Source organism: Oncorhynchus mykiss, chromosome 11 (assembly GCF_013265735.2).
Source record: "Oncorhynchus mykiss isolate Arlee chromosome 11, USDA_OmykA_1.1, whole genome shotgun sequence".
In the NCBI taxonomy this organism is placed as follows: domain Eukaryota; kingdom Metazoa; phylum Chordata; class Actinopteri; order Salmoniformes; family Salmonidae; genus Oncorhynchus; species Oncorhynchus mykiss.
The window spans coordinates 84,695,510-84,720,104 of NC_048575.1; the positions used below are offsets into that span (position 1 = coordinate 84,695,510).

General features: G+C 42.2%; 1 protein-coding gene across 9 annotated transcripts in view; it reads right to left on the reverse strand.

Annotated features, from left to right (window-relative positions):
* The window catches only part of smarca2 (SWI/SNF related, matrix associated, actin dependent regulator of chromatin, subfamily a, member 2), a 217,922-nt gene extending 193,625 nt beyond the window's left edge, over positions 1–24,297 (reverse strand). For 8 of the 9 annotated variants that reach the window (XR_005034778.1, XM_036936589.1, XM_036936588.1 and 5 more), the window contains exons 1-6: positions 24,191–24,297; positions 22,200–22,414; positions 21,893–22,025; positions 17,723–18,091; positions 7,969–8,064; positions 1,205–1,451 (exon numbers count right to left, since the gene is read on the reverse strand). Coding sequence is in view for 8 of the 9 variants with exons in the window: in XM_036936589.1 (XP_036792484.1) it covers positions 1,205–1,451; positions 7,969–8,064; positions 17,723–18,091; positions 21,893–22,025; positions 22,200–22,382 (1,028 nt within the window). In the remaining variant the exon portion in view is untranslated. The remainder of the gene's footprint in view (positions 1–1,204; positions 1,452–7,968; positions 8,065–17,722; positions 18,092–21,892; positions 22,026–22,199; positions 22,415–24,190) is intronic. The other variant, XM_036936591.1, reaches the window with a different exon arrangement.
* Between the last annotated feature and the right edge of the window lie 298 nt (positions 24,298–24,595).

Below are 24,595 nucleotides of genomic sequence, written 5' to 3' on the forward strand. Positions count from 1 at the left end.
CCGAAACAAAGCGTAGTAGATACAGCTCCTACAGCGTTTTGAACTGTTCATTCATTTCTCCAAAGAGTGCTCCATTGCAAAACTCATCAGGGACTTTTATTTAAAAAAATTATTTAACCTTTATTTAACTAGGCAAGTCAGTTAAGAACACATTTTTTATATACAATGACGGCCTACTGCTAACAGGCTGACTACACCAAAATAAATGTAGAAATTTATGTTATTCAATTATTGCGCGCGCCAATGAGCGTCTACGTTGCCAAGGGCTAAAATAGAAGTCAGTTCTATTTCTGACGCAGATCGCGGTGCAAGTCCTGCCTCCTCCATCTCCTCATTGGTTATACCCACGTGGGTGACTGAAAGAACGAACGAACAAGGTCAGTGGCGGTAATGCACCTAATTTATGAAAGTTGCCAATCGCAATATAAAGTCCAGAGAAGAAAAAGCCTAGAAGGAGGAGAGATGACTAGAAACGTTTCGGTTGACCGTTTTATTTGTGGATTAATTGTCAGAGTAGAGGACCTTGTGCATTTCAGGTAAAATTACAACTCAATGTTTATATCCCAGGACAAATTAGCTGGCAACAGCAAGCTAGATAAATAGGACAAATTAGCTAACAAGTGCTAGCTAAATTGCCATGAATGTTTAATGCTTTTCAACCTGTCCCCAAATTAATGTAATTGGTTCAGAGTTTGTTTTGATATTTTAACCTGCGTGTTGTGATCGCGTTTGGTGTGGGGGGACAAAATAAATGTATGGCGTACACACGCAGCCGGTTTGAGTTTTGTGTAACCCGGACAACGCTGGGCCAATTGTGCACCGCCCTATGGTTATTCAGTCACGGCCGGTTGTGATACAGCCTGGAATCGAACCAGGGTCTGTAGTGATGCCTTTAGCACTGAGATGCAGTGCCTTAGAACGCAGCCCCACTCTGGCGAATATTGGTTATGTTTAAATCAAAAACAGCAAACCAAGTGTTTTCAGCATAGTGTTTAGCTGGCACTCTGATGACATCATTTGTGTTGTGTCGGTCACTCGTGTTGTTGGTATCCTGCAGGATCTCTGTGGGGTCCAGGCCCTGTGGTTTCTGGATTGGTTTGGGGTTACCTGTACTCTCTCTCCTGCAGTATCTCTGTTGGGTCCAGGCCCTGTGGATTCTAAACAGGTCACGATTAGAGGTCAGGGGTTAGAGGTCAAGGGTTACCTGTACTCTCTCTCCTGCAGTATCTCTGTGGGGTCCAGGCCCTGTGGTTTCTGGATGGGCGTAACGCGGTTCTGTTTCTGTTGCAGTGTGATGACGGGCGACGGCTGCTGTCCCTGGGGCTGATGGGTAATAGAGGGGCCGGACATGGGTCCAGGAGGAGGGGCCTGGGGTGGGGCAGGTGAGGGTCTACCACTGGGGGGCGGAGCTAGAAGCTTCTGGGGGTTGCTGGGAGTATCACCACCTTGGCCTGAAACAGGAAGAGCACAAATATCTGTGGTCAATCACATTACATAAATCAACCAATTAGACTATCCAAATTAAACTGAGCCAGGGCCTGGGTTAGGATTAACTGAGCCAGACTAACCTTCAAACCAGGGTCTGGGTTAGGATTAACTGAGCCAGACTAACCTTCAGGCCAGGGTCTGGGTTAGGATTAACTGAACCAGACTAACCTTCAAACCAGGGTCTGGGTTAGGATTAACTGAACCAGACTAACCTTCAAACCAGGGTCTGGGTTAGGATTAACTGAGCCAGACTAACCTTCAAACAAGTGTCTGGGTTAGGATTAATTGAGCCAGACTAACCTTCAAACCAGGGTCTGGGTTAGGATTAACTGAGCCAGACTAACCTTCAGGCCAGGGTCTGGGTTAGGATTAACTGAGCCAGACTAACCTTCAGGCCAGGGTCTGGGTTAGGATTAACTGAGCTAGACTAACCTTTAGGCCAGGGTCTGGGTTAGGATTAACTGAGCCAGACTAACCTTCAGGCCAGGGTCTGGGTTAGGATTAACTGAGCCAGACTAACCTTCAGGCCAAGGTCTGGGTTAGGATTAATTGAGCCAGACTAAAGGGTATACATTGCACGACTTTCAAAATCGCTGAGCCTCTCACATTAAACGACTGTCTTTCCTGTAGTTTTTCTGTATTGCCAACATAGTGGTAAACACAACTAAAACGATGTGGCACAGACGGAGGTTACACACCACAAGATTCTTCACTTGGTCGTGAGGATTTTCCATGCCATCACGCTGTCTGGCGAAAACAATGATGTGATTAGATTGTTAACATAGCTAGAACAAAGTAGCCTCAAAAGCTAACAGTCAGACATTCACACCTGCCATTCAGAGCTAAAATATCTAGCCAACATTTTTAATTGAATAACATTGATTGTGAACTTCAGACCTGTAATAATTGAACACATTGGCTTTGGTTAAAGGCAAGTACAAATGCACACTAGTAGTAGTCATGGCTCCTGTTCGACAGTCTACACATTCTGTGCGAAACAACGTCATCATCTCACTGGCTTTTTCTCTTGTGAGCTCTCATTGGCTAATGCTGATCACCGATCTAAAAACTTGTCGTTGCACATCTCACAATAAAAGTACATTGCAGATTTTGTGCCGATTAAATAAAACATACTTGAAAAAAAGTTGGGATGTCTGGTACTGCTCAAAGACAGGATCGGTAGCCCTCAGATTGCGTCGGACCCGCTCACATGAGGATTTTGTTTCCGATCTCAAAAACTTGTCTGGGACATCTAAATTGAGGCCAAAATTGTGTAGTGTATCAATCAATCAAATGTATTTATGAAGCCCTTTTTACATCAGCCGATGTCACAAAGTGCTGTACAGAAACCCAGACTAAATCCCCAAACAGCAAGCAATGCAGATGTAGAATCACGGTGGCTAGGAAAAACTCCCTAGAAAGGCAGGAACCTAGTAAGAAACCTAGAGAGGAACCAGGCTCTGAGGGGTGGCCAGTCCTCTTCTGGCTGTGCCGGGTGGAGATTATAAGAGTACATGGCCAAGATGTTCAAACGTTTATAGATGACCAGCATGGTCAAATAATAATAATCACAGTAGTTGTCGAGGGTGCAACAAGTCAGCACCTCAGGAGTAAATGTCAGTTGGCTTTTCATAGCCGATCATTCAGAGTATCTCTACCACTCCTGCTGTCTCTAGAGAGTTGAAAACAGCAGGTCTGGGACAAAGTAGCATGTCCGGTGAACAGGTCAGGGTTCCACAGCGGCAGGCAGAACAGTTGAAACGGGAGCGCAGGCACAACCAGGTGGACTGGGAATAGCAAAGAGTCATCAGGCCAGGCAGTCCTGAGGCATGGTCCCAGGTTAGGCTGTGCCTAGTGTGTACACCCAGGTTAAACTTAAGGCCATGGTAGGATTGGGCGATTTTACGATTGCATCATCTATCGACGATTGTTGACAGCCATCGTCGATGTCCCAAACGATGGTTTAGCATATTTTAACTTAACTGCATCGCTGGAATCTAGCAGTGCACAACAGAGCACACAGCACGGCGACATGCCAAATGGCCTTTTCTCTAATCGCCATTGCAAGATTTTTCTATGCATATGTGGTAGTTAGACTATTAACATAGTGTAAGATAACAATTAAGATTGTAGAAAGAGTGGAAAGCAACAAATGTCATGTTTTTTCCCCTCCCCTCTCATTATTTTAATATCTTAATTTCCCTTTAATCTCCCTAATGCCCATTTGAATTTGAAGGTAATTTGTTGGCCTAGGCACAGCCTACTCATGATCAACAATCGAATGAATGTATAGGCGTAAAGATGTACCATCTCAGAAAGTTTGCAAATAGCTTAAATAAAAACACAGTGTAGTAAAAATGAGAGAGAGAATAAACAATTGTAAGATTAGAGTTTAAGTAAACTTTATTTTGACAAGTTAAACTGATAAAATAATGGCTACCCAGATTACTTGCATTGGCCCCCCAACTTTTACACTGCTGCTACTCTCTTATTATCTATGCATAACTCATTTTAATAACTCTACCCACATGTTCAGTTGAGGTCAGAAGTTTACATACCTGAGCCAAATACATTTAAACTCAGTTTTTCACAATTCCTGACATTTAATCCTAGTAAAAATTCCTGTCTTAAATCAGTTAGGATCACCACTTTATTTTAAGAATGTGAAATGTCAGAATAATAGTAGAGAGAATGATTTATTTCAGCTTTTCTTTCTTTCATCACATTCACAGCGGGTCAGAAGTTTATATACACTCAATTAGTATTTGGTAGCATTGCCTTTACATTGTTTAACTTGGGTCAAACGTTTCAGTTGGCCTTCCACAAGATTCCCACAATAAATTGGTTGAATTTTGAACCATTCCTCCTGACAGAGCTGGTGTAACTGAGTCAGGTTTGTAGGCCTCCTTGCTCGCACACGCCTTTTCAGTTCTGCCCACAAATTTTCTATAGGATTGAGGTCAGGAAGTTGTCCAATACCTTGACTTTGTTGTCCATTTTGCCACAAGTTTGGAAGTATGCTTGGGGTCATTGTCCATTTGGAAGACCCATTTGCGACCAAACTTTAACTTCCTGACTGATGTTTTGAGATGTTGCCCCCACAACATGATGCTGCCACCCCCAAGCTTCACAGTCGGGATGGTGTTTTTCGGCTCGCAAGCCTCCCCGTTTCTCCTCCTAACATAACGATGGTCATTATGGCCAAACAGTTTTATTTTTGTTTCATCAGACCAGAGGACATTTCTCCAAAAAGTACGATCTTTGTCCCCATGTGCAGTTGCAAACCGTAGTCTGGTTTTTTTATGGCAGTTTTGGAGCAGTGGCTTCTTCCTTGCTGAGCGGCCTTTCAGGTTATGTCGATATAGGACTCGTTTTACTGTGGATATAGATACTTTTGTACCCGTTTCCTCCAGCATCTACACAAGGTCATTTGCTGTTGTTCTGGGATTGATTTGCACTTTCCCACCAAAGTATGTAAGTCTCTAGGATACAGAATGCGTATGACAGCTGCGTGGTCCCATGGTGTTTAGACTTGCGTACTATTGTTTGTACAGATGGACGTGGTACCTTTAGACGTTTGGAATTTGCTCCCAAGGTTGAACCAGACATGTGGAGGTCTACAATTTTTTTTCTGAGTTCTTGGCTGATTTCTTTTGATTTTCCCATGATGTCAAGCAAAAAGGCACTGAGTTTGAAGGTAGGCTTTGAAATGCATCCACAGGTACCACTCCAATTGACTCAAATGTTGTCAATTAGGCTATCAGAAGCTTCTAAAGCCATTACATAATTTTCTGGAATTGTCCAAGCTGTTTAAAGGCACAGTCAACTTAGTGTATGTAAACTTTTGACCCACTGGAATTGTGATACAGTGAATTATAAGTGAAATAATCTGTATGTAAACTATTGTTGGAAAAATGACTTGTGTCATGCACAAAGTACTTGCCAAAACTATAGTTTGGTAACAATAAATTTGTGGAGTGGTTGAAAAACGAGTTTTAATAACTTCAACCTAAGTGTATGTAAATGTATGACTTCAACTGTATATATTACCTCAATTACCTTGACTAACCGGTGCCCCCGCACACTGACTCTGTACCGGTACCCCCTGTATATAGCCTCCACACTGACTCTGTACCGGTACCCCCTGTATATAGCCTCCACATTGACTCTGTACCGGCACCCCCTGTATATAGCCTCCACATTGACTCTGTACCAGAACCCCCTGTATATAGCCTCCACATTGACTCTGTACCAGTACCCCCTGTATATAGCCTCCACATTGACTCTGTACCGGTACCCCGTGCATATACCCTCCACATTGACTCTGTACCGTAATACCCTGTATATACCTGCACATTGACTCTGTACCTTAATACCCTGTATATAGCCTCCACATTGACTCTGTACCGTAACACCCTGTATATAGCCTCCACATTGACTCTGTACCGTAACACCCTGTATATAGCCTCCACATTGACTCTGTACCGTAACACCCTGTATATAGCCTCCACATTGACTCTGTACCGTAACACCCTGTATATAGCCTCCACATTGACTCTGTACCGTAACACCCTGTATATAGCCTCCACATTGACTCTGTACCGTAACACCCTGTATATAGCCTCCACATTGACTCTGTACCGTAACACCCTGTATATAGCCTCCACATTGACTCTGTACCGTAACACCCTGTATATAGCCTCCACATTGACTCTGTACCGTAACACCCTGTATATAGCCTCCACATTGACTCTGTACCGTAACACCCTGTATATAGCCTCCACATTGACTCTGTACCGTAACACCCTGTATATAGCGTCGCTTGGTATTTTACTGCTGCTCTTTAATTATTGTTACTCTATTTCTTCTTCTTTTTTCTCTGTATTTAGGTATCTTAAAACTGCATCGTTGGTTAAGGGCTTGTAAGTAAGCATTTCACTGTAAGGTATTACCTGTATTCGGGGCATGTGACAAATACAATTTTATTTGATTAAGAGCTCAGAGACAGGATTGTGTCGAGACACAGATCTGGAGATGGGTACCAAAAAATGTCTGCAGCATTAACGGTCCCCAAGAACAGAGTGGCTCAATCATTCTTAAATGGATGAAGTTGGGAACCACCAAGACTCTTCCTAGAGCTGGCCATCCGGCTAAACTGAGAAATCGGGGGAGAAGGGCCTTGGTCACAAAGGTGACCAAGAACCCAATGGTCACTCTGACAGAGCTTCAGAGTTTCTCTGTGGAGATGGGAGAACCTTCCAGAAGGACAACCATCTCTGCAGCACTCCACCAATCAAGCCTTTATGGTAGAGTGGCCAGATGGAAGCCACTCCTCAGTGGAGCAAAGTACAGCGAGATCCTTGATGAAAATCCTCTCCAGAGCACTCAGGACCTCAGAATGGGGTGAAGGTTCACCTTCCAACAGGACAACGACCCTAAGCACACAGCCAAGAGAAAGCAGGAGTGGCTTCGGAACAAGTCTCTGAATGTCCTTGAGTGGCCCGGACATGATCCCGATTTAACATCTCTGGATAGACCTGAAAATAGCTGTGCAGCGACACTTCCCATCCAACCTGACAGAGCTTGAGAGGATCTGCAGAAGAATGGGAGAAACTCCCCAAATACAGGTGTGCCAAGCTTGTAGCGTCACACCCAAGAAGATTCGAGGCTGTAATCACTGCCAAAGGTGCTTCAACAAAGTGCTGAGTAAAACGTCTGAATACTTACGTAAATGTCATATTTCGATTTTTTAATTGTATTTGATTTTTGCTTTGTCATTATAGGGTTTTGTGTGTAGATTGACGAGGGAATCAAACTATTTAATACATTTTAGAATAAGGCTAGAACGTAGCAAAATGTGGAAAAAGTCAAGGGGTCTGAATACTTTCCGAATGCACTGTAAGTAATGTGTGAAATGTTTGATAGTGTATGTGATGTAAACAGATAAGTCTACTTTCTTGGGGGCCTGAATATTGACTGGTTTTCAAGCTGTCCACTCAAGAGGAAGCTTCCAACTGTAACCAGTGCCTGTAATCTGGTTCAGGTTATCAATCAACCTAACAGGGTGTTTACAAACTATACAGGAACAAGATAATCCACATGTATTGATCACATTTTTACTAATACTGACTGCAGAACCCATTGGATGCAGTGATCACAAAATAGTGGCTATATCCAGGAAAGACAAAGTTCCAACAGCTGGGCCTAAAATAGTGTATAAGAGATCAAATAACAGATTTTGTTGTGACTCTGCAGATGATGTTAAAAATATTTGTTGGTTTTATGTGATTAATGAGGAGCATCCAGACGCTGCACTTAAATCATTTATTACATTTCTTCTTCCAGTTATGGATAAACATGCACCTGTTAAGAAACTGACTGTTAGAACTGTTAAGGCTACATTGATGAGGAATTGAGTCAGATGTGCCAGACTAACCTTCAGACCAGGGTCTGGTTTAAGATTAACTGAGTCAGACTAACCTTCAGGCCAGGGTTTGGGTCCGTGTGTCTGATTTTGTCCTGGCATAGTGATGGTGGGACCAGGGCCTGACTGAGGGCCAGACATAGATGACATACCTGACAACACAACACAGTTAAATAATGAGCATAACTGGCAACACAACAGTTAAATAATGGGTATAACTTGCAAGTCAGAGTTTGACAATGTCATTGTGTCAACACCTGGTACCACTTGTAAAAACAGTTAAGATGATGGATGACAAGTAAATAGATTCCAAGGCCCAATACAAAATCGACCAATCACTTAGATCATCGACCAGTCCCCTAGATCATCGACCAGTCCACTAGATCATCGACCAGTCACTTAGATCATCAACCAGTCACTTAGATCATCGACCAGTCACTTAGATCATCGACCAGTCACTTAGATCATCGACCAGTCCCCTAGATCATCGACCAGTCCCCTAGATCATCGACCAGTCCCCTAGATCATCGACCAGTCCCCTAGATCATCGACCAGTCACTTAGACCATCGACCAGTCCCCTAGATCATCGACCAGTCCACTAGATCATCGACCAGTCCCCTAGATCATCGACCAGTCACTTAGATCATCAACCAGTCCCCTAGATCATCGACCAGTCCCCTAGATCCTACGCCCTATGCACTTGTGATGGATCCTCATAATCACCCCAAACAATGTTTTCCACTAGCGCAACAGCAGATTACGGACTAATATTAAACCGGCAACTTTTTCCACTTAAAATAACTAGGCTACTCTTCAGGCACCTGTCAGTCACAAAGCGAGCGATGACAGGGAAACTGCTGGTTTGACAGTCTTCTGTTGTTCCGCCTCCCAGGAACCTGTGGGCAGTGTGGTTGGTTAATTTCTTTACACAGCGGAAAGGGAGAGTATGATGCTCCTTCACTGTCTCTGTGAGTGAGTTTCAGGGCTCGACAGTGTGACCATTTTACTCACATTTGTGCCTAAAAACAGATCTGTATGAACTGAAAAGTTAATTATGAGCACGTGTGAGTTGTGATTTATAGCAACAAAAAAATCCTGCAGGAGCTTTTTTGATGATTAGGCCTGGCTCCCAGTCGGCATCCAATTCATCCCAAAGGTGTTCGATGGGGTTGAGGTCAGAGCTCTGTGCAGGCCAGTCAAGTTCTTTCACACCAATCTCGACAAACCATTTCTGTATGGACATCGCTTTGGGCACAGGGGCATTGTCATGCTGAAACAGAAAGGGTCTTCCACAAACTGTTGCCACAAAGTTGGAAGCACAGAATTGTCCAGAATGTCATTGTATGCTGTAGCGTTAAGATTTCCCTTCACTGGAATTAAGGGGCCCGAACCATGACAAAACAGCCCCAGACCATTATTCCTCCTCCACCAGACTTTACAGTTGGCACTATGCATTGGGACAGGTAGTGTTCTCCTAAAATCCACCAAATGCAGATTCTTCCTTCGAACTGCCAGATGGTGAAGCGTGATTCATCACTCCAGAGAATGCGTTTTCACTGCTCCAGAGTTCAATGGCTGTGTGACTAACAGTTCTTGTGCTAACATTGCTTCCAGAGGCAGTTTGGAACTCGGTAGTGAGTGTTGCAACCGAGGACAGATGATTTTTCCGCACTATGTGCTTCAACACTCGGCGGTCCTGTTCTGTGAGTTTGTGTGGTCTACCACTTCATGGCTGAGGCATTGTTGCTCCTAGACGTATCCATTTCCCAATAACAGCACTTACAGTTGACCGGGGCATCTCTAGCAGAGCAGAAATGTGAAGAACTGAGTTGTTGGAAAGGTGGCATCCTATGACGGTGCCACGTTGAAAGTCACTGAGCTTTTCAGGGATGGTAGGGGACGCCATGTGCGACTGACGTGTTCTCCGTTTGCTCCCGTGGTATTCTTAAAGTTTATGTGAATTCTGCAGCAGAACCGTATTTATTTTCAAATATTAATTTGGTGATCCCTTTCCATAAAAACCAAGACTACTTTGCTTCCGAATGTCAGCATGTCGACCAAACATAAGGCCAAGAGCATGACTTTGAGAAAACCCGGCCTACAAGACCCGCTCTCATCACCGCCCTCTCCTGAGTCTGAGGGCCCGGGGACGCACACTTTACCCGGGGGCGCGGCTTGGCCTGGCGGCGCTGAAATGAACATTCTCGAGGCCATCAAACTACTACGCTCTGAGATAGTTGAAATGAAAACAGGAGGTTTCTGATACTTTAAAAGCAGATTTAACCATCCTGCGGAACGAGACTGTGCGAGCAATCACATTACTCAAAACAACAACTGCGTCACACACTACAACGATTGCAGCACTGGAGACCTCCGCTACTAATGTCTCCGATTTAACTACATCCCTGGAGGCTGAAGTTAAACGCCTAGCTGCGGATTTGAAAAAGGTGAGGGAGAGCTGTGTGAGTTTAGAGGGATTCTCTCGCCGCAATAATCTGAGACTTGTATCAGTCCCAGAGTCCGCGGAAATGCATCGCGCCACGGATTTCGTTTCAGGGCTGCTGAAGGATGTTCTTGCCTTAGATGAAAAGCCCCTGATTGATCGAGCCCACCGGTCGTTGCGCCCAAAGCCCCGGGATGGGTAGAGGCCCCGTGACATAATTCTTCGAGTGCACTTTTTTCATGAGAAGATGGAGATCCTCCGACGAGCCCGCAATACCAGTCTGAGCTTTCAAGGACAGAGCTTTTCAATCTACCAGGACTACTCCCCCACTGTTTCCAGGCAGCGCGCAGCTTTCGGACAGGCCAAACGAGTACTTCGGGACCATCCAAGTGTGAAGTATGGACTGCGATTCCCGGCCCGTTTATGGATATCTCATGAGGGTAAAGACTACACATTTGAATCTCCGGATGAGGCTATGGCTCACATTCAACGTCACATCAAGAAGTCTTGAATTTGCTCACAGTTCAGCAACTGTTGCTTGCGAACTGTGGATAGTAAGTACCCCACTTGTGGTACAATTATGTTTAGATATAACAGGCTAGTCTTGTATAGTTGGTGAAACTATTCAGGCTTATTTGATGTGATCTAATGTTTTGATCATCTAGTGTGCGTGCCTTATCTCGCTCACCTATTTAGTTTGTTTACACATTGTCTCAGTGACTCAAAATATTTTTGGTTATTTGTTTACTGCATCCGTTTGCATTGACCCTGGGGCCTCACTTTAATTTTAAAAGTTTTGAACGTCATTTATGCCCAGCAAACGTTCAACGTTGCGCACACGTAGTTTTTTGGTATTGGTTGTAAGCTGTCTCAGCTTCAACTAGACTACTATTATAATTACTATTATTTTTGATTGTCTTACTACGATTTCCTTACTTCAAATTAGATTTTTGGCTGAGAGCCTTTATACATTTTATTTATTTGCTCTCTCAATGCCTGTTATAAGACTGGGAATACAATTATATACATCTACAAGTGGTGCTTTTGTCATTCCGTTTGCACAGGGGATTCGCCTTTTTTTTATTTGAAAAAATACATACAAATCTTTCTTTTTGCTGCTTGATCCACTAACAAAACACGACTTTAAAGAGCGGGACTGTGGGTTTAGGTTTAAGACCGCACTCTCACAGACATACTGTGCGAAGAGAACATGTTCTATTTAGGCTTGTACCTCGTTTGGGGAGGTATTGTCTGGGATGGGGGGAGGGGGTGGGGGGGCAGGTTGAATTGTTCAGTTCTAATGTTGTCATTCTGTCTTTTTAGTTTTTTTTCTGATTTTTTTTACCACCGTACATTATTACTCTGAGACAAGTTATTCTCGGGTGGTTTTGGGCGCTCATTGCTTTTCCATTCTATGCTCTAATGACAGGGTTGAATAACGGGAATGCCCAGAGGGGCCGAAATAATACGATCAAGTACATTTCTTGGAATACCAAAGGAGTTAACAACCCGGTGAAGCGTAAGAGGGTGTTGACACACTTAAAGGGTTTGAATGCAAATATTGCATTTCTACAAGAGACTCACTTGAGGACTGGTGAGCATTTCTAGGATGCGTAAGGACTGGGTTAGTCAAGTGTTCCACTCAAACTTTCATAGTAAATCAAGAGGTGCTGCTATTCTGGTTGATAAAGCTACTCCCTTTGTAGCTTCTGAGGTTATTGCTGATCCTAAGGGACGATACGTCATAGTAACCGGTGAACTGTTTTCTACCCCTCTTGTTTTGGCTAGTGTTTATGCTCCCAATTGGGATGACACAAGTTTCATTTCTTCCTTTCTGTCTGCTATTCCCAATTTAGATTCTCATTTGTTGATTTTAGGGGGGGATTTCAACTGTAAAATGTCCCCAGTTCTTGACAAGTCCTCACAAACAAATACAGGCCCATCTAAATGTGCCCTACTTATTCAATCCTTTCTTCAGAAATATGCTATGTTTGAGGCCTGGCGTTTCCTACATCCTACAGATAGACAGTATTCCTTTTATTCTCATGTTCATCAAACATACTCCCGGATTGATTACTTCTTTTTGGACAAAAAACTTCTGCCTAACCTTCGGCAGTGTACTTACGAGAGTATTGTTATCTCTGACCATTCACTATTAGTGCTTGAACTAGAGTTTCGCCAGCGACCTCCTAGGTGTTATCAATGGCGTCTCAACCCCATTTTACTCTCAGATAAGGAGTTTGTCAATTTAATTTCTTCTGAAATTACCTTATTCCTAGAAACTAATTCAACACCAGGTATGTCCTGCTCTACCATATGGGAGTCTCTCAAAGCATACATACGTGGCCAAATGATTTCTTATACAGCCAACCAAAACAGAGTTCGCTCCCAGCGACTTCGGGACCTGAGCGAGTCCATAGCCACATTGGATGAGAAGTATGCTACGGATCCTTCCTCTGATCTGCATAAAGAGCGCCAACTACTCCAATCTGAATTTGATGAGCTTTCTACCAGGCAAGCTGAACTGATACTCTTGCGAGCTCGATACAAAGTCTATGAACAACTCCTTGCGTATCAGATCCGTAAATCTGAGGCCTCACGTTTAATCCCACAAATAAGGACCCCGTCTGGTGCCACCACAGTTATATATAAAGAGATCAATGATCAATTTAAACAATTTTACTCTGCGCTATACACCTCTGAATCCCCTCAAGACCCCTTGTTGATTGACTCCTTCTTTAATGGCTTGAATATGCCTTCAATTGATACAGACTCCCATGACTGTCTAGAAGAAGAATTTACGCTTGAGGAGATTGCAACAGCAGTGTCCGCAATGAAAAGTGGTAAATCACCGGGTCCGGACGGTTTTCCAAACAAATTTTACAGGACGTTTTCTGGTCTGCTTTGCCCATTCTTGTCTCGACTATTTGCAGAGTGCCTCAATACTTCAAAGCTACCGCCTAGTCTTTATCAGGCTTCAATTTCATTACTACTAAAGAAAAACAAAGACCCCTGGAATGTGGATCCTATCGCCCAATCTCGCTTTTAAACTGTGATTACAAAATCCTAGCTAAGCTTTTAGCCATCCGTATGGAAGGCTTGCTGCACCAAGTAATACACTCTGACCAGACTGGCTTTGTGAGAAATAGGCATTTATTTTTCAATATTAGGCGCCTTATGAATATACTGTACTCCCCAGCGTCGGAGGACCCGGAGGTGGTGGTCTCACTTGATGCCGAAAAAGCGTTTGACCGCGTTGAGTGGGATTACCTAACAGCTGCCCTTTATAGATTTGGCTTTGGCCCCAAATTCATTGCGTGGATAAAGATTCTTTATTTTTCCCCCATGGCTTCGGTACGGACTTGCACCGTGGATCCAGACAGGGTTGCCCACTCTCCCCCTTGTTGTTTGCTTTGGCAATCGAGCCTCTCGCCATTGCACTACGCTCTAATGATGCCATTCAAGGCATAATCAGGGCGGGCTGGGAGCAGAAAGTCTCGCTATATGCTGACGACCTCCTTTTGTTTATCTCCAACCCCTCATTGCCACGTGCCCTATCTGTTCTTAAAAAGTTTGGATCTATCTCAGGGTACAAGCTGAATCTAGGCAAGAGTGAGCTTTTTCCGGTAAACAAGGCTGCTTTAATGTGCTCTTTCACAAGTTCTCAGTTTAGGATTGTCCGGGATCAATTCACTTACTTGGGAGTAAAAGTGACAAGGAAATATTCATTTCAGGAAAACTTTGTTGCTCTAGCAGACAGATTGAAACAATCTTTTACTTTTTGGAATTCGCTACCCCTTTCTCTTATCGGAAGGATTAATGTCATTAAAATGAATGTGTTGCCCAAATTTTTATATTTATTTCAATGTTTACCCATTTTTATTCCAAAATCTTTTTTTATTTCACTGGATCAAACATTCATGCATTTTATTTGGGATGGCAAGGTACCACGGATTGGTAGAAAACATTTACAGAAGCCTAGGTCATTGGGGGGTTTAGCTCTACCAAATTTTCAGACATACTACTGGACTGATCCTACTGGCCCTAGACCACTCTGGGTCCAGATGGAGTCTGAATCGTGTAAACCTGCAGCACTTTCCTCTGTGCTGTGCTCGTCTCTCCCAGTGTCCCTAGGCAAAAGGTGTGCCAACCCAATTGTAAAGCAGTCTCTTAAAATTTGGAATCAGTTCCGTTTAGCCTTTAGCCTCCGAGGCTTTTCTCTATCAGGCCCAATCAATCAGAACATTTTATTTCCTCCATCTTTGAATGACGGGGCTTTTGGCATTTGGCACTCACTAGGCCTTTCCTCGCTAGCCCAATTATTATTTGATGATACATTTGCCTCTTTTTCTCAGCTGCAGGAAAAGTTCAATCTCCCCCAATCCCACTTTTTCCGCTATCTCCAGACTAGAAACTTTGTCAGGGCTAAACCACCTGGATTTCCCAATAGGCCTGCGAATACAGCTATAGAGAGCATCTTGGAGCTGAACAAGCATCCTAGGGGCGCAATTTCAGATGTATATGCAATCATTCATGACTTACAGAACCCTTCTTTGGTGCCTTTAAAGACTCGATGGGAAAAGGATTTGGGGGAGGAACTTGGGGAAGACGCCTGGGAATCTGTGCTGCACGGGGTGCACTCGTCCTCTTTTAGCACTAGACACAGCCTCATTCAATTCAAGGTGGTTCACCGTATCCACTGGTCGGGGACCAAACTTGAAAGAATATTCTCTGATTTTGATCCTACCTGTGTCAGATGTAAGGTGGAACCAGCCATACTGTTGCATATGTTTTGGGGCTGTCATAAACTGTCAGGTTTCTGGGAAATAATATTTAAATGTTTCTCTGATATATATGACACTGTTATAGATCCGTCTCCCCTTACAGCCCTTTTTGGAGTACTGCCCATGGGTACCCCCCTATCAAGAATCCAGTCGGACACTGTTGCTTATACAACTCTTTTAGCTAGACGGCTAATACTACAGAACTGGAAGATGGCAGCTCCCCCATCTTAGAAATATTGGGTGAGGGATGTGTTGTGCTCTCTGAAACTAGAAAAAATTCAATTCAATTCACGTGGGAACCCCAAACTGTTTGATGAGGCTTGGGCTCCATTCCTGTCTTACTTTAAACAGTCCATCCTCTGATGGCATTCCAATTAATACTAAAATAAGTCTGTGACTTAAGGGTTGGAGGAGCTCCTCTCTGTGTTTTTGCTGGGGGGGGCATTAAGGTCCATGTGCTTATTGATTGTGGTCCGCAGATGCCTTGTTCATCTTGCCCAGGCAGAGACTGAAGTGTGAGCTTGTTTTTCCCAGTTATTTTTACATTTTGTTCACGCCTACATGAATAATCATTTTATTTTTTTATTTTAAAGCATTGTAAACTTTTTTTTTGTCCAGTGGCTGGTCGGTCTGTGGCCATGACTCTCTGTGAGTGGTTGCATTTCTCCACCCTTATCCCTTGACTGTTTACAGGAACAATGGTGAGGTGTTTGCTCTGTCCCTGTACTATAGATTGCCCTTTAACCTCTGTAGCCTTCTGCCTGGTGTGTTTAACTTGTCTAAAGTATGGTATGTTTAAAGCTATTTTTTATTATTATTTTTTTTTTCTAGTTGAGTATATTATTTATATTTCTTTGTCTTGTCTGTGTGTGTGTATGTTCAAAACTTAAACAGAGTAAAAAAAGTCACTGAGCTTTTCAGTAAGGTCATTCTACAGCCAATGTTTTTCTATGGAGATTGCATGGCTGGGTGCTAGATTGTATAGACCTGTCAGCAATGGGTGTGGCTGAAACAGCAGAACCGACTAATTTAAAGGTGTGTCCACATACGTTTTTATATACACCACCAGTCAAAAGTTTTAGAACACCAAGGGTTTTTCAAGGGTTTTTCTTTATTTTTACTATTTTCTACATTGTAGAATAATAGTGAAGACATCAAAACTATGAAATAACACATGGAATAATTTAGTGATCAAAAGGGCCCAGAAGTGGTTTTAGGTGAACTTCCCCTTTAAGATTATATTCTGCCAACTATGTGAATCCAACCTGTATTTTCACTACTGGGCTGCATTCTCCTGGGTCAGATCTTTAAAAGTTTGGGGTACATTCGGGTACCTGTTTGGGGTACTTTGGCAGTGTTTTCCACCACTACCTGGAGTAACTAACCAAAAGGTTGCAAGCCAGGCTTCCCCTTTGGGGTACCTTTTTGGGGTTGTCTGGTGTACCTGTTTGGAGTACTTTGGGGTTGTTTGGGTACCTGTTTGGAGTACTTTGGGGTTGTCTGGTGTACCTGTTTAGAGTACCTGTTTGGGGTTGTTTGGGTACCTGTTTGGAGTACTTTGGGGTTGTCTGGTGTACCTGTTTGGAGTACTTTGGGGTTGTCTGGGTACCTGTTTGGGTACCTGTTTGGAGTACCTGTTTAGGGTGCTTTGGGGTTGTTTGGGTACCTGTTTGGAGTACCTGTTTGGGGTGCTTTGGGGTTGTTTGGGTACCTGTTTGGAGTACCTGTTTAGGGTGCTTTGGGGTTGTTTGGGTACCTGTTTGGGGTGCTTTGGGGTTGTCTGGTGTACCTGTTTGGAGTACTTTAGGGTTGTTTGGGTACCTGTTTGGGTACCTGTTTGGAGTACCTGTTTGGAGTGCTTTGGGGTTGTTTGGGTACCTGTTTGGGGTGCTTTGGGGTTGTTTGGGTACCTGTTTGGGGTGCTTTGAGGTTGTTTGGGTACCTGTTTGGGGTGCTTTGGGGTTGTTTGGGTACCTGTTTGGGGTGCTTTGAGGTTGTTTGGGTACCTGTTTGGGGTGCTTTGGGGTTGTTTGGGTACCTGTTTGGGGTGCTTTGAGGTTGTTTGGGTACCTGTTTGGGGTGCTTTGGGGTTGTTTGGGTACCTGTTTGGGGTGCTTTGGGGTTGTTTGGGTACCCTGTTTGGGGAGTTTTGGGGTTGTTTGGGTACCTGTTTGGGGTGATTTGAGGTTGTTTGGGTACCTGTTTGGATACCTGTTTGGAGTACCTGTTCGGGGTTGTTTGGGGTGCTTTGGGGTTGTTTGGGTACCTGTTTGGGGTTGTTTGGGTACCTGTTTGGAGTACTTTGGGGTACCTGTTTGGGGTACCTGTTTGAGGTTGTGTTGGCTACTTTGGGGTACCTGTTTGGTGTTGTTTAGGGTTGTTTGGGGTGATTAGTAGGACCCCTTGTGATGATCTGAGTGGATTTGATTAGCCTAAGCAATATGGTGAAACTTCCACCTAGCCTGTCAAGAGGTCTAGGTGGAGCTGTTGCTATATTACGAACACCTGTCAATACCTCTCAGATCTCCACAAGTGCATAGGGTCTAGGGCTCCATTTGGAATTGGCCCTAAGTGTCACCTACCAGGAGGCCTGCTGTAGGGGCTGCCAGTGCTCGGCTGCTGCTGCTGTTGTTGCTGCATGGTGGGCAGACTCCTCTTGCCCTGGACCGCCAGCTGGAGGTTTTCAGGAAGCGGTTGGCCCCGCCCCAGAATCTTATAGGCCAGGATCTGGGCCCGGAGTTGCTGTAATTGGACAGGGCTGAAGGAGGAGCAGCCACGACCAAGAGGCCCCTGTGGACCCATGGCTGACTGGGGGTCCATCTGGGGTATCATGGAGCCCGACGGGACGGGGGACATCTGAGGGGGCATGGGAGGCGTAGGGCCGCCCCTGGATAGGGGGCTGGAAGCGTGCTCTGGGACACCCAGGGGGGAGGGTTGTGGGGGCATGTAGCCTACAGGAGAGACAACAGTATGTAGATTATACATCAGGTATGTGTTTTGTACTGTAGATTATACATCAGGTATGTGTTTTGTACTGTAGATTATACATCAGGTATGTGTTTTGTACTGTAGATTATACATCAGGTATGTGTTTTGTACTGTAGATTATACATCAGGTATGTGTTTTGTACTGTAGATTATATATCAGGTATGTGTTTTGTACTGTAGATTATACATCAGGTATGTGTGTTATACATCAGGTATGTGTTTTAAACCGTAGATTATACATCAGGTATGTGTTTTGTACTGTAGATTATACATCAGGTATGTGTTTTGTACTGTAGATTATACATCAGGTATGTGTGTTATACATCAGGTATGTGTTTTAAACCGTAGATTATACATCAGGTATGTGTTTTGTACTGTAGATTATACATCAGGTATGTGTGTTATACATCAGGTATGTGTTTTAAACCGTAGATTATACATCAGGTATGTGTTTTGTACTGTAGATTATATATCAGGTATGTGTTTTGTACTGTAGATTATACATCAGGTATGTGTGTTATACATCAGGTATGTGTTTTGTACTGTAGATTATACATCAGGTATGTGTTTTATACTGTAGATTATACATCAGGTATGTGTTTTATAGATTATACATCAGGTATGTGTTTTGTACTGTAGATTATACATCAGGTATGTGTGTTATACATCAGGTATGTGTTTTGTACTGTAGATTATACATCAGGTATGTGTTTTATAGATTATACATCAGGTATGTGTTTTAAACTGTAGATTATACATCAGGTATGTGTTTTGTACTGTAGATTATACATCAGGTATGTGTGTTATACATCAGGTATGTGTTTTAAACCGTAGATTATACATCAGGTATGTGTTTTGTACTGTAGATTATACATCAGGTATGTGTGTTATACATCAGGTATGTGTTTTGTACTGTAGATTATACATCAGGTATGTGTTTTATAGATTATGCATCAGGTATGTGTTTTAAACTGTAGATTATACATCAGGTATGTGTTTTATAGATTATACATCAGGTATGTGTTTTGTACTGTAGATTATACATCAGGTATGTGTTTTATAGATTATACATCAGGTATGTGTTTTGTACTGTAGATTATATATCAGGTATGTGTTTTGTACTGTAGATTATACATCAGGTATGTGTGTTATACATCAGGTATGTGTTTTATACTGTAGATTATACATCAGGTATGTGTTTTATAGATTATACATCAGGTATGTCTTTTAAACTGTAGATTATACATCAGGTATGTGTTTTGTACTGTAGATTATACATCAGGTATGTGTGTTATACATCAGGTATGTGTTTTAAACCGTAGATTATACATCAGGTATGTGTGTTATACATCAGGTATGTGTGTTATACATCAGGTATGTGTTTTGTACTGTAGATTATACATCAGGTATGCGTTTTGTACTGTAGATTATACATCAGGTATGTGTGTTATACATCAGGTATGTGTTTTAAACCGTAGATTATACATCAGGTATGTGTTTTATACTGTAGATTATACATCAGGTATGTATTTTATAGATTATACATCAGGTACGTGTTTTAAACTGTAGATTATACATCAGGTATGTGTTTTATAGATTATACATCAGGTATGCGTTTTGTACTGTAGATTATACATCAGGTATGTGTGTTATACATCAGGTATGTGTTTTAAACCGTAGATTATACATCAGGTATGTGTTTTATACTGTAGATTATACATCAGGTATGTGTTTAATAGATTATACATCAGGTACGTGTTTTAAACTGTAGATTATACATCTGGTATGTGTTTAAACTGTAGATTATACATCAGGTATGTGTTTTATAGATTATACATCAGGTATGTGTTTTGTACTGTAGATTATACATCAGGTATGTGTTTTATAGATTATACATCAGGTATGTGTTTTGTACTGTAGATTATACATCAGGTATGTGTTTAATAGATTATACATCAGGTACGTGTTTTAAACTGTAGATTATACATCTGGTATGTGTTTAAACTGTAGATTATACATCAGGTATGTGTTTTATAGATTATACATCAGGTATGTGTTTTGTACTGTAGATTATACATCAGGTATGTGTTTTATAGATTATACATCAGGTATGTGTTTTGTACTGTAGATTATACATCAGGTATGTGTGTTATACATCAGGTATGTGTTTTATAGATTATACAGCAGGTATGTGTTTTAAACTGTAGATTATACATCAGGTATGTGTTTTGTACTGTAGATTATACATCAGGTATGTGTTTTGTACTGTAGATTATACATCAGGTATGTGTGTTATACATCAGGTATGTGTTTTGTACTGTAGATTATACATCAGGTATGTGTTTTATACTGTAGATTATACATCAGGTATGTGTGTTATACATCAGGTATGTGTTTTGTACTGTAGATTATACATCAGGTATGTGTTTTATACTGTAGATTATACATCAGGTATGTGTGTTATACATCAGGTATGTGTTTTAAACCGTAGATTATACATCAGGTATGTGTGTTATACATCAGGTATGTGTTTTAAACCGTAGATTATACATCAGGTATGTGTGTCATACATCAGGTATGTGTGCTATATGTGTGTTAAACATTAGACCTCAGATATGTGAGCTAAATATTAGAAAATATAAATAAGGACGTGGATCAATGTGTTGGTGATAGTAAATGAGGCAACAGAGCAAATAGAGGAGACTAAACTGCTTGGTGTAACACTGGACTGTAAATTGTCAAAACATATTGATGCAATGGTAGCTAAAATAGGGAGAAGTCTGTCTGTAATAAAGTGCTGCTCTGCTTTCTTGACATCACAATCAATTAAATAAGTCCTATAGGCCTTAGTTTCATCACACCTGGACTACTGCCCAGGGACATAAAGATAAACATAGGTAAATTACAGTTGGACCAGAACAGAGCAGCACAGCTGACCCTTAAATGTACACAGAGGGCTAATATCAATAGCATGCATGTCAATCTCTCCTGACTCAAAGTCACGAAAAAGGTTTCTACATGGGATAAATCTACCTGACTCAAAGTCGAGAGATTGACTGCATCATGACTTGTCTTTGAGAGGTATTGATGTGTTGAAAACACCAAACTCTCTGTTCAAACAGCTAACACACACTCAGACACCCAAGACATGCCACTAGATGTCTCTTCACAGTCCCCAAGTCCAGAACAGACTTTGGGAAGCACACAGTACTACACAGCGCCATGACTACATAGAAGTCTCTTCCACATCAGTTACCCAAGATAGCAGTAAAATCAGTACTACACAGAGCCATGACTACATGGAACTGTCTTCCACATAAGATAACCCAAGCTAGCAGTAAAATCCTAAAAACAAACACACAGATAAAACAACATGGATTGTTTGTGTGCCATTCAGAGAATGGGCAAGAAAAAAGATGTACCTGCCTTTGAACGGCAAAAGGGGGGCGCACCGGTTTGAGTGTGTCAAGAACTGCAACGCTGCTGGGTTTTTCACTCTCAACAGTTTCCTTTGTGTATCAAGAATGGTCCACCACCCAAATGACATACAGTAAACTTGACAACTGTGGGAAGCATTGGAGTCAACATGGGTCAGCATCCATATGAAATGCTTTCGACACCTTGTAGAACAAATTGATGCTGTTCTGAGGGCAAAAGGGGGTGCAACTCCATATTAGGAAGGTGTTCCTAATGCTTTGTACGCTCAGTGTATATAGCTTTCTACATTACTGTATTTGCTGTGCTGTGTTTTGTCGCTGTGTTACCTTGGTTGATGTGCTGGTCCAGAGGGCTCTGTGAAGGGCCCATTCCGCTGTGTAGCGCCCTCATCCCAACTCCCTTCATCTGGCCATAGTTCGTCTCATCTCCCATCCCCTTCTCATCAACGCCCTCCATCGGCTGGAAACACATTCACATCAACCTGGGATACTGTGGCTCGCCTTTAGTGAAGTGCATAGCGCACATATTATACAATTACATATAGTCATTCAATAGGATATCTGTGGCATATTTTATATACTGTATCATACAGCAACTTCAGCACTGTGGGTGTGTTGTAGTGTTGAGGGTTACCTGGTGCATGGGGAGCATGGTGTCCTGAAGGTAGTCCCCAGCCCCCTGCCCCTGTAGGCTGGGGGGTCCGCTGGGGGGTCCGGAGCTAGGGGAGGGGCCTGGTCCTGGGGACCGGCCTGGGCACGGAGAGGGACCCGGGTGGGGCTGGGACATACCACCCGCATGCTCCGTAGGAGTGGACATCTACTGATCTACTGGCTGGCTGACTGACTGTACTACACCGGAGAGGAGGAAGTTTAGTCATTACATTTATTTCATCATTTTGTTGTTATTGATTTGTTTATTATTGATAAACCACATATAAATGTTTTTTACTTTTTGTAAGTCAGCTTGATATTTCAGACACTAATCATTATTGGTAATTGCGAATAGACATCAAATAATAGGCTATACATCAAAATAGGTCACTACACATCATAGGATGAGTATTTCTAATAAAATAAGTGTGAATTTTTAGATGATACGACTAAACAGTGTGGGGCAATTCCACAGTAACAGAATGATGCTGAAACTCAGATTTTTCACTTTAAATGTATGTCAAACAATTGCAACGTTAAACAAACCATACAACTCTATGCACAAGGATTACATTTAACAATTTCCACTGTAAAAGTAGTGCCATAATTCTGTTTCCAAATGGAGCAAATGTAACTCAAAGTCTGTTCAAGAACGTTGAACAACATTTTAGGGAAACGAGTTCAGTTCAGTACAAACCGTAACACAACATAGCAAACGTTTCATGGAAGTGAACTGACCCCATGTAGTAGTTTGGGGTCAGACTAAGCCCCGAGCGGTGTTCAAGTAAATGTGTTTTTGGAAAATGTGCACTGGAAACTGTTAAAAGTAGTCCTTGTGCATACACTGGTATAGTTTGTTTAACTTTGCAATCATTGGTTTTGTTTACATCATTCTGTTATCGTGGAATGTCCCTGTGATAAAAAACGGGAAGGAAAACAGGGTTTGAAACAGCCGAAGCAGAGCAGCGGAGCGTCTACATTTGCATAAAAATGTCCTGATTTAACCCAACACGCCTCCTCCCAGCTGACTGACCTGTCAACACGTGCATATGCGAAGTGTTTCATTAGGATCAAGGGAAGGTGTAGTTAGATAAATATCTTTATTTAATTTACTGTAGCTACGCATATTACCCGCATAACTGGATTATCGAATGTGTGAGCTTTAATGGCGCATAGTTTCGTCAATTCCAACCAAAAATGTTTTGTTTAGTAGCTTAGTGAAGCAAACCAGAGTACGCATACGTCTAAATCACTTAAACAACGTAGAGGCTTTACACAAGACAATACAAATGGCGAAGATAACGGTTTGGCATGTTATTTATCACAGTTGAAAACGAGGACGGTCGAGCTGAGCTGTCACTTCCTGACCAAAAATGTAATCTGAAAGCAGGCCTCAACTTTTGCAGGTCTGTCAACGCTGTTGCAAAGTAGCTATTTATTTCATAAACATTTGTCATCTCAACTCGCTAAAAAAAAGTGTCTATGTTAATACGTGGATGCATGAAATGATGGCAAAGCATTTACGTTCTTGCTAAAAAATTGATCAAATCGTGTACAGATGTTGGGGGACGAGCAGCGCTGATTGGATCACTCCTTCCCTGAACGACCGTTTCTCTGCTTAACTTCTAATATGGTGGCCGTTGCTATCAACCAAAATAAACCGTCAGGGACGGGAAATAAAAGTTGACATGTGAAATGTGATCACGCAGAATAAATGACATTTATTAGGATTTACTAAGCAGTTTTTTTTAACACCCCAACTCATGATATAAAAAACGGATAATTCAACAGAACGAATAGTGGCTAACGGTAGTTAACAGTAGCTAGCTAAGTTAGCTAGCTAGCAAAAGCATGCCACCAACTTCAAATCAAATGTACTGTAACCTACTAATAACAAGCTAGCTAGCAACGTAACGGCCAATAAACATTCGGTATAACTATTTGTCAAATACAGTAAACTTGAACTCTATTTACCTTACGGTAGACTAAACGGAATTCAGTCTAAAATATATATATATATATATATATATTTCTGCTTTAAAATATGACTGCTATCTGTACGGTCCCTCCCTCTCTGTTTTTTTGACGTCTCAAGTTCAGGCTCTTTTGATTTGCCGAGACCGCATGAAAATACCACTAAACTGTAAAATGATTGGTTAAAGAATACATCAGTTATTACTTTCTCCGTTCTAAGGCGGGACTAATGTTCAGAAATCACTGAGAAAAAAAGTGTCTTCGTGCGTGTGGAAAACTCGTTATTACAGTGCCCGCTCTGACAAAGTTTCCAACGTAATGTTACAAAACATGCCAAATAAATACATCGAAATTAAATTGAAAACGTGCTCCTCTCGAACCACATCATTCACTATTCACAAAGGC